The sequence below is a fragment of the Triticum aestivum genome, chromosome 4A, assembly GCF_018294505.1.
Source record: "Triticum aestivum cultivar Chinese Spring chromosome 4A, IWGSC CS RefSeq v2.1, whole genome shotgun sequence".
Classification (NCBI taxonomy): domain Eukaryota; kingdom Viridiplantae; phylum Streptophyta; class Magnoliopsida; order Poales; family Poaceae; genus Triticum; species Triticum aestivum.
This window is the reverse complement of record NC_057803.1, coordinates 103,721,085-103,731,040: the sequence shown is the minus strand read 5'-3', so window position 1 is coordinate 103,731,040 and position 9,956 is coordinate 103,721,085. Positions and strand designations below refer to the sequence as shown.

Below are 9,956 nucleotides of genomic sequence, written 5' to 3'. Positions count from 1 at the left end.
GGAATAATAATTTAACAAGAAGAAAACACCAAGACAAAAGAGGTATGGTGTAAAGGGTAAAGAAAACAACTGAAGAGGAAGAACATGTCGGTCACTAAATGACAACTCAGAGGCAGCAATTAGAAGAGGAGACGTAAACGTGTAGATACACTCATTTCAGCGACAGATAATTCCGGACGGAGGAAGTAACTATAGTTAGCACACGTCGGCGGTTACTAGCCAACTGGGTAGAGGTTAGGAGCAAACAGTTGATGACCATGAGAAGCTGTGAAGCACAGCTATATCATGATGGAGCACAAGTAGCAGATAGCAAAACTAGAAAGACTTTTTTACTACCTGTGGACTACCATCCAAGTTTTAGCTTCTAAGAATTGAACCCTTCTTTTTTATCATCGGTATGAAGCGTGAAGACATGCAATTGATATTTAGCTCTAGGCTGCAGGCAACACAAATGAGCATAGGATATTTCAGTATTCGTAAGACATTTAGAAACAAATCCAAGAACAGACATATGGCTACTTGAATGGGCAAGGAAATGCAAGTTAGTGAGCAAAGCAGAGACCATATGTGGTTTGTCAGACAGCCTTCTGCTCTAAGCAACCTAGAAATTACCAGTAAGTCCAAACAATAACAACTTGAGTACATGGTCGGTTTAGAAGTAATGCAATTTACAAACACATGATGATACAATATAAGGCAAATAAGAGAATGGTCACAAGCAAATCCAAACCATGGGCAAAAATGGATTACAGCTATGTAAAACAGAATGGACAAGGCCCTTTTTCTTGAATAGCATTAAAACATGGACTATTGAACATACAGACTTGATAGCTTTAGCAAATAATTCATGTGCAATGCCACAACTAACTAGAGAACTACTGTAGATATATTCCTAGATGAGCAACGGAACTCACTATGGGTGAGTTTCAAAAGAGAAATAGATAGCAATTCCATTGGTTCTGCTGAAGATCATCCTGCCACTATTTTATACAAAAATGTACAGAAGAAATGAGAAGTAGAACATCAAAATTAGGCCAACCACTATGCGCTAACTTGTATGACTGTCAAACAAAAGAAATGAACTACAATGATGAACATAGACAAAGAGTGTCATGCCTACTGCAAGATAACTAACATTGTTCGGAATCCAGCCCAACATGAACTTGGAAAACAATAACATGGTACTCCTAGCAACTTTATACATATATGAAGGAACAGAGAACTCCATTTGGATTTGCGGTCCAAAAAACTCCACTTCAACATCTCTTATACATGCCACAAACTGCTAATTGCTGTGATAGAAATATAATGACAGAATATCATCTTACTAGTACGGTAGACATTTCTTCGTTAATCACTTCACTCATATGGCCCCTCACACTAGTTCAATTCACGGAAGAAATCAATCTAGATCGGTATCTCAATGTTACATACATAACACTTGAATCGGTTGAGCATCAAAACCCTGTAATGGACTTCTTTTGTTTCTCTATTTAGCAGTGCAAATAAAAACATTAAGAGTCCAGCATGGTAGAAGGCACATCCAAAAAAAAAAATCAAACATCACTTGTATGCTGTTCAGGCCATCCCTGTTTAGCAGCCCAAGATTCGGCAAACTGCAAGTAAATCGATAGCCGTTGTTACAACTTATGACCGGTCTAAGGATATCTTATGTTGAAACAAAAAAGAGGTTTAGGCAGAGGAATAATAACAATAAAAATAGAAGTACTCAAGTATATTGAAATTTCATGTATGGGACCAACATAATGCAAAATCAAAATTTATCTTAACGAATCCAGTATATGCACAAACAATACAGAAGTGAGAACGCCGATTGTTCTCTTTGCCTAGAATATTGCCAGTGACTGATTTCCCGCATAATTCACTGCTATCCCGTTCTTGAAGGCTTGGGCTTGTTCTTCCTGATTTGCTATCAAATTTCATTTCTGAGTAGTTTGCTCATGGCCAACTCTAAATTCTTAAAACGAGACAAAAAGGGGGGGAATGCAAGCCCTTCATTTACATCAAACTAACCAATAACTCACCACCTGGGGTTTCCTCCTTATACTAAACTCCTACTTATTCACCACTATCATCAATTGAAAGTGAGTTACCAGGAAGAACATTGCTCAGCCACTACGGGACTGCGAGGAACTCTCGGGCCGGCCGCCCCGGCCAAAGCACCCAAACAGGTTCCTAAATACACGGCGAATCCGACCTTCGCCGCCGTCCACCTGCCCTTCTCCTTCTGGCCATGTCACCCGCCTCGGCCCGACGCCGTTGCTGAAACCACCATCCAGCTCCGTGTAGACAACCGGCAGTTGCTCTCTGGGCCCGCCGGCGAACCTTCCGACGGCAAATCCGCCGCGGGGGAGTCGCCAGATGGTGAGCCCGGCGTCCGCCTCCGCCTCAGGCACGGCCGCCGCCGGAAGCTCGCTGCGGCAGATGGGGCAGGAGTTGCGGAGGGAGAGCCAGGGGAGGATGCAGTCCTGGTGGTAGACGTGCTTGCACGGCATCTCCCGGGCCGCGGCGCCGGGCTCGAAGGCCTCCTGGCACACCGCGCAGTGGGCCCCGCCTCCCCCGGCGACGGTCACGGAAGGCATCGACTCGACCGCGGCCTTGGAGGCCGGCGGGCGCGGCGCGGCCGCCTCCAGCCGCGAGAACTGGTCGAGCAGGCGGTGGAAGCCGGACCCCATGAGGAGGTGCGAGACGTCGCCGGGCAGCGGCCGCAGCCCGTCGCCGGAGCCGTCCTCGTAGTAGAGCTCAAAGCCGGAGAGCGAGCCGCCCCGCAGCACGATCACGGGGTTCATGGCCCCGCGCCGGCCGCTGCCGCCGCCGCCGCGCGGCGGCGGCGGGTGCGGGAACTGCTCGAGGAAGCCGCCGTCGCAGTCGGGGCAGACGACGGTGGCCGGGGAGACCCGCACGAAGCGGCTGCAGTGGTAGCACCAGTAGGAGACCGGGGACGACGCCATCAGGACCAAAAGCCCCGAAACAAATCCCCCGGGCGAATCGAGCCGTGGACCGGTCAGCTCCGACGGCGGCCGCAGATCGACGGGGCGGCCGAGCGAACCGGCCGGAGGCGCGGATCTGGGGGGAGCTTGGGACGCCGAAATCCCCAATCGATTTTCGAATTGGGGGTTTCGGGAGGAGACCTGGAGAGGGGAGGGGAATTGGGTGGTGGGTGAGTGGGTGGTTTCGTTTTTATGTGGGACGGGACGGGACGGCGCACTCGCTCGCGGCGGTGACGTCGCTGGTGACGGCGACGCCACGCGGGCTGCCGCGACACGCCACGTTGACCGGTCAGCTGGGCCAGGGAGTCAAAGCCTCAGCCAAGGGAGAGAGGCGGGATGGATGGTTCGGCGCTGCCCGCCGCCCGGATCGGCGATTCTGTTCTGTACTTTCTTTTCTTTTCTTTTCTGAGGGATCCCTTCTGATTATTTCGAAGTGAAAAGCAGCGAGGTCCTCGAATATCCATTTCCGGACCCAAACTCATATCTCGACGAACACTAACAAAATAATGGAAACACTAAAACAAAATCTAAATTATTTTCGAATGGAAGATGTTTGGGTGCGTGAGGTCCGTAGCGATTTCCAACGTGCTCGGACATCTAAGCAGCTCTTAGAAAAAAAAAACTCAACCTAATCAGTGCACGAACTAGTAAAAAATTTCACAGGTCTTAATTCTTTTCTGAGAGCTATTCAAATGTGCAAACACGCTAAAAATTGGCACAGTCATCACACACTCAAACATTTCTCATATAAAAAAATCAGGTTATAATTATTATTATTATTTTACTATTCACCTCTCCAAGTTCTTTTCTTTTTTTCTTTTTATAAATATACTGCCACACGGTACGTATACTACTCTATCGTTTGTTTTTTGTGGGATTCCTTGACGGTACGTATACTACTCTTTCGCTGACGTGCACACACGTTATTTTTGTCCGATCATCGACCAATCCAGCCACATCTTCGTAGGTTTGGCAGCACAAAAGGTACGTACGCACGCACTAGTGGTGCCACGCCATTCAAAGAATCAAAACTAAATTCAGTTTCAAGACGTGGAGAAATAAGACTTTGTCCTGTATGTAAAATTCAATGAAGGAACGAGCACAGCACATGCCCCGTTTATCGATTCCCCTTTTCCGATGCGTTCTTCCTGTCTTCCGGTAATGCCCACCGTTGCTCGTCGCGTCGTATGGCCTGTGTTGCTTGTGTCTCCCGGGCCAGAGGCGATTCACGGCCGGCCCCGGTGCCTTTTTGCGAGTGGTCACCATTACAGCAACAACTCCCCACTCAGTAGATGCTCCCGGCTCAACGCTACGGTCAAAGGTCTGCTCCTGCTGTAATAACCGGTTCAGTTTCCTTTTTTTTTTCTCCGGGGAAACCTCCTCAGTTTTTTTTTTTTAGCATCAGTACAGACACAAGCGCTCATATACACGCGCATACACTCACCCCTATGAACGCACACACGCAGACCCTACCCCTATGAGCACCTCCGAGAGACTGAGCCGGCATATCATCTTGAGATTTACGAAGTCACCGCAGGCACCTCGTCGTCGACGGAAACGTCTCCTCCCACTGAAAGCATATCGCCGGAAATCCTGAATAAATTCAGGAATAATGCGAGCACCAGGATTTGAATCTTGATGGGTTGAGGATACTACTGTCCACCTAACCAACTCAACCACATATTGATTCACAACCTCCTCAGTTTCTTAACCACCCACTGGAAAAAGGTAACGGAGTAGCGCGCAGTAGTTGTAGCCATACTTAACCGCAGCTGTTTCTAGTGGTTATATAATCACCGTGGCACAACCAGGCCAGGTGTCGACAAAAGAGGGAGGTTTGACATGCGCTAAAGTCCACGTGAGGAAAGTGGAGCGAGATCTAGAGAACCAACAAAGAACCAACAAAGAAAGCGGGGGAGATCTACAGAACGCTACACTACTCCATGTCTGCTGCTGGAGAGGAGAGGGCTGACAAGAAGCTTCATCCCCATACCTTACGGTCATGCATATGACCATGATCGCTGTTGATGTACTACTACTAGTATTTCATAAGAGCGGGATCTTTTCGCGTGCTCCAATGGTTGTGGGAAAGTAGCACGCACGGAAAAAGGCGGCAGCTCGCACGTTATTTTTGGCGCGCCGCGTCCGACGCGTCTATAAATTGCGTCGTTCGCCACGCGACTATTCTCCACATCTGCACGCACGCTCTCCCCCGCTTTCTCATAGTTTCATTTTTCTTCCTCACCGCTCCAGCGCCCCGCCACCGACGCGCCACCATGCCGCCGCGCCGCCGAGGAGCGTCGGGCTACCGCGGCGTTCGCCGGCGCCCCAATGGCTGGTACTACGTCGAGATCTGGTCCGGCGACGTCCGGCTCGGCCTTGGCACCTTCGAGATTGTGCATGAGGCCGCCCGCGCGTACGACGCGGCGGCGTGGCGCCTAGACAGGTCGCGCATGCAGATGAACTTCCAATACGTCCACACGCGCCAGCAGGCGCATGACGTCGCCCCTCCGCCTCGTCTTATCACGGACCAGGACCGTGCGGAGCACACTCGGCGGCAGCGCTGCCTCCTCATCACCGAGGAGGACGAGCAAGGCATGGCGGAGTGGCGCCGACGCCTCCCAGAGGACGTTGCCAACGAGCAAGCCTACTGGGCGGAGAAGACGACAAAGGCCCCGCGGATCAGTTAGACAGGCGTCGGCGGAAGGCCCTAGCGTTATCGCAGTGCGATATCGTTGAAGCAGGTGGGCAGTCGATCTTTACGGATAATGATCCTCGTTGGGAGGACATGTGGCTCAATACCTCGAACCAGACCAGCGAGGACGATGATGATGAGGAGGAGGACGACTGGGAGTAGGTTGTAATTGCACTATCTTTTTTTTTGAAAAGGGAGGATTCCCCAGCCTCTACATCAGAACGATGCATACAGCCATCTTTATAGATAAACAAATAGGTTCAACAGAGTCTTATAGTCTGAAACAAAGTAACGGCCAGCTCACAAAGAGCCACAACGCCAAAAACCAAAAGCCGAAAGGCCACAACCGGCTAGCATAACAACGATAGGCAAACTAATCGCCTATCCTATTACATGACCGCCATCCAAACTAGTTGAAGATATCCCGTGCTACCGTCTCCCACCAGATAGGTCCAGTAACCAAACGCTCCCTGACCTTCGTCGGAGTGAGTAACGATCACATATGGATCAGCGCAGTGGCTCGGAATATAACCTGCAAAAAATGAATATTTGTTGTTCTGTTAAAAGCCAAATCATGTCTGCAGTTCCAAATTGCCTACAACAAAGCACATACTCCTACGCGAATGTGTCTAGCTGTTTCGGACTCTATCCCAACAAGCCACATTCCAAATAACGTATTGACAGAATTCGGAGGAGTACGTTAAAGGCAATGTGCACCGTCTACCACAAAACTTTGGCCAACGGGCAATCAAAAGAAAAGGTGTTTGATGATTTCATTCCGATCACAAAAACTATACCTAGTAGATCATGTCCAGTTGCGCTTTACCAAGTTATCCTTTGTTAATATGACTTGTTTATGTACAAATCACATAAACACTTTAATTTTCAAAGAGACTTTTACTTTCCAAACATACTGGGAACTAGGAATGGTGCTAGAGTTGATGACATCGATATACATAGATTTAACAGTGAACTCTCCAGACCTAGTGAGCTTCCAACACAACTGATCGGGCTGATGAGACAGCTGAACCTCCATCAGTCTACTCACCAGATGAAGCCATGCTTCCCATCGGTTGCCAACTAGCGTCCTCCTAAATTGAATGTTAAGGGGGATGGACTGCATAATCGTTGCCACAAAAGCATCACGTCGTTGAACAGTACTATACAAGGACAAATACTGAAGCGCCAACGGCGTTTCACCAAGCCAAGTATCCTCCCAGAAGCGCGTGGTAGTGCCATTACCGACTATATACTTTGTCCTATTAAAGAAGGCTGCTTTGACTCTCATAAGCCTCGGCGAAAAGGCGAGTCCATGGGCCTCACTGTCACCTGGGACAAAGTTTTGGACTGCAGATACTTACTACAGAGAATCTGCGCCCACCTAGCTTCAGTCTCATCTGATAGCTTATACAACCACTTACTAAGAAGACATCTGTTATTAACTTCAAGATTCTCAATGCCAAGGCCCCCTGGTCCTTTGGTCGATAGATGATATCCCATTTGGCGAGTCTGTACTTTCTCTTTAGTTCATCACTCTGCCAGAAGAATCGGGATCGATAAAAGTCCAGCCTTTTCCTAACACCAACTGGGACTTCGAAGAAGGACAAGAGAAACATAGGCATACTTGTGGGCACCGAATTAATAAGAATCAATCGGCCTCGTATGACATGAGTTTGCCCTTACAGCAACTCAATTTCTTCTCAAACCGATCCTCGATACACTTTCATTCTTTGTTTATCAGCTTACGATGGTGAATGGGTATACCTAAGTACATGAAAGGTAATGTCCCCAATTCGCATCCAAACAATTGCCTATAAGCCTCTTGTTCCTCGTTAGCTCTACCAAAACAGAATAGCTCGCTTTTATGAAAGTTAATCTTCAATCCGGTCAATTGTTCAAATAAGCATAACACCAGCTTCATATTTCTCGCTTTTGCCAAGTCGTGCTCCATAAAGATGATCGTATCATCAGCGTACTGCAGGATGGATACACCTCCATCAACTAGATGAGGCACCAAGCCACCACCTGACCGGCCTCCTTTGCCCTACCTATCAAAATTACCAACATATCAACCACAATGTTGAACAAAATAGGAGACATTGGATCACCTTGTCTCAGGCCCTTGTGTGCCTGGAAATAATGACATATGTCATTATTCACTTTAATTCCAACACTCCCTTTTTGCGTGAAAGATTCTACCTCGCGTCGCCAGGCTTCATCAAAACCCTTCATGCGTAAGGCCTGTTGAAGGAAATGCCATTTGACTTTATCGTACGCTTTCTTGAAATCCACCTTGAAAACAACTCCATCTAGTTTTTTTCGTGTGAATCTCGTGGAGCGTTTCATGAAGGACCACAACCCCTTCTAGGATGTTCCTGTCTGGCATGAAAGCAGTTTGGGAATGCTGCATCACAGAATGCGCAATCTGCGTGACCCTATTAGTCCCGACCTTGGTAAATTTTTTGAAACTAACATTAAGAAGACAGATGGGCCTGAATTTCTCGATTCCCGCGGCCTCTGTTTTCTTAGGAAGCAGGGTTATCATTCCAAAATTAAGTTGAAAAAGCTGAAGTTGTCCAGAGAATAAATCATGGAACAACGGCAACAAATCCCCCTTAAAAATATGTACGCAATATTCATGCGATAGCGCGCATTGCTGGAGCCGCGCGTGTCATGGTTCTAACTCTGACAGTGATGTAGGGGGTATGTATGGAGAGGCTAGATCTTAGCTATGGAGGAGTTGTAAGCACACGAGGATTACGAGTTCAGGCCCTTCTCGGAGGAAGTAACAGCCCTACGTCTCGGTGCCCCGAGGCGGTCGACTGAATTATGTGTGTATGAATAACAGGGGTGCCAACCCTTGATACTGAGGAGGGGGTGGCTTATATAGAGTTCGCCAGGCCCCTCCAGCCCTCAGTAATGCAAGGTTTAAAGTACATTAAGACTGGGGGTTACTGGTAACGCCCCTAATAAAGTGCTATGATGACCATAAAAGCTACTTAATGACCGACTGTTTGCGTGCAGGGTGACTTTAGATCTCCTGGCAGTCGAGTGGTTGGAATCTGGTCGAGTGATTGCTTCATGGTCGAGTGTCTTGAATCTGTCGAGTGGGATACCTCCAAGTCGATTGAAAGGTGACTTCTTCTAGGGATGTCCTTGGGTAGGGTACTTAGGACAGGTCCATGCCCCTATCCTAGGTACATAGCTTCATCATTAGCCCCCGAATGGATCGAGGTTCGAGTGGGGAAGGAGTTGGGGATCTTTCCGACTGGTTCTTCATGTTATATGAACGTCTTGTTTTGGATCAATTGTCACGGATGACGTCGTCAACTTCTTTCAGTCGCCTTGATCCATTCTTGGCCTCTTGTCGAGTGAATTTCTTTACTTGTGAAGTTCCGAGTGACGGTGTGAAAGGGATCTTCTGTTTGACGAGTTGTTCTGCGGCCCGCGGATTTTGCGGGATTTGAATTTCGGGAAGCGCGCGGGACGGGGGCGGCCGCAGTAATCGGATGGGATAGGACGGAAGCTCCTCGATCCCCGCGCCACCTTTTTCGCCACGTACCGCGCGCGCGCCCGTTGCGGGATTTGACGGGATTGCCTGGGCCTACCAGTCAGCCACTCGGAAGCGACCTCTTATAAGCTGCCGGCTCGGGACCCCCGAACAGTGCGCCTTCACTTTTCCCCCTTCCTTCACAAGATCCTCCGCCACCTCCGCTCCCACCTTGGTGCCGTAGGTCTGTTCGAGCTTCGCCGGCGACGATGGTGAAGGAGAAGACGTCGGCTCTGGAGCGCGCGAAGAAGGCGGCGGTGCAGGGGAAGGGGAAGAAGTCCGCTCGGGGCGGATCTTCCTCGAGGACTGCTCTGCCCAAGGATTGGATCCAGGGCGACTGGATGCCGTCGGTGATTCGGCAGGATGATCTCGATGATCTGGTCGAGGGGGGATTCATTCCCCACGAATCTGCGCGCCTCCCGGGGAAAGAAGTCGAACCCCAGCCTCTTGATGGTGAGTGCGTCCTCCTCGCCACCCATATCGATCGTGGATTCTCTCTGCCTCCTCATCCTTTTTTCCGGAGCTTCTTGAACTTCTTCGGAGCGCAGCTCCATCACTTTACTCCCAATTCTATTGTGTATCTTGCTGCTTTCGTTTCCTTGTGTGAAAACTTCTTGGGTTGCCGCCCCCATTGGGGACTCTTCAAGCACATCTTCACTTGCCGCTCTCAGTCGGTCAAGAAGGCCAAGTCGAGTGACGA

General features: G+C 49.1%; 1 protein-coding gene across 1 annotated transcript; it reads right to left on the bottom strand.

Moving 5' to 3' along the window:
• Window positions 1–1,764: 1,764 nt before the first annotated feature.
• On the bottom strand, window positions 1,765–3,197 carry LOC123085431 (E3 ubiquitin-protein ligase RDUF2). Its single transcript, XM_044507062.1, has one exon. It carries the CDS (start codon window positions 2,970–2,972, stop codon window positions 2,130–2,132), a length of 843 nt encoding a protein of 280 aa, XP_044362997.1. The 5' UTR covers window positions 2,973–3,197; the 3' UTR covers window positions 1,765–2,129.
• Window positions 3,198–9,956: the final 6,759 nt, after the last annotated feature.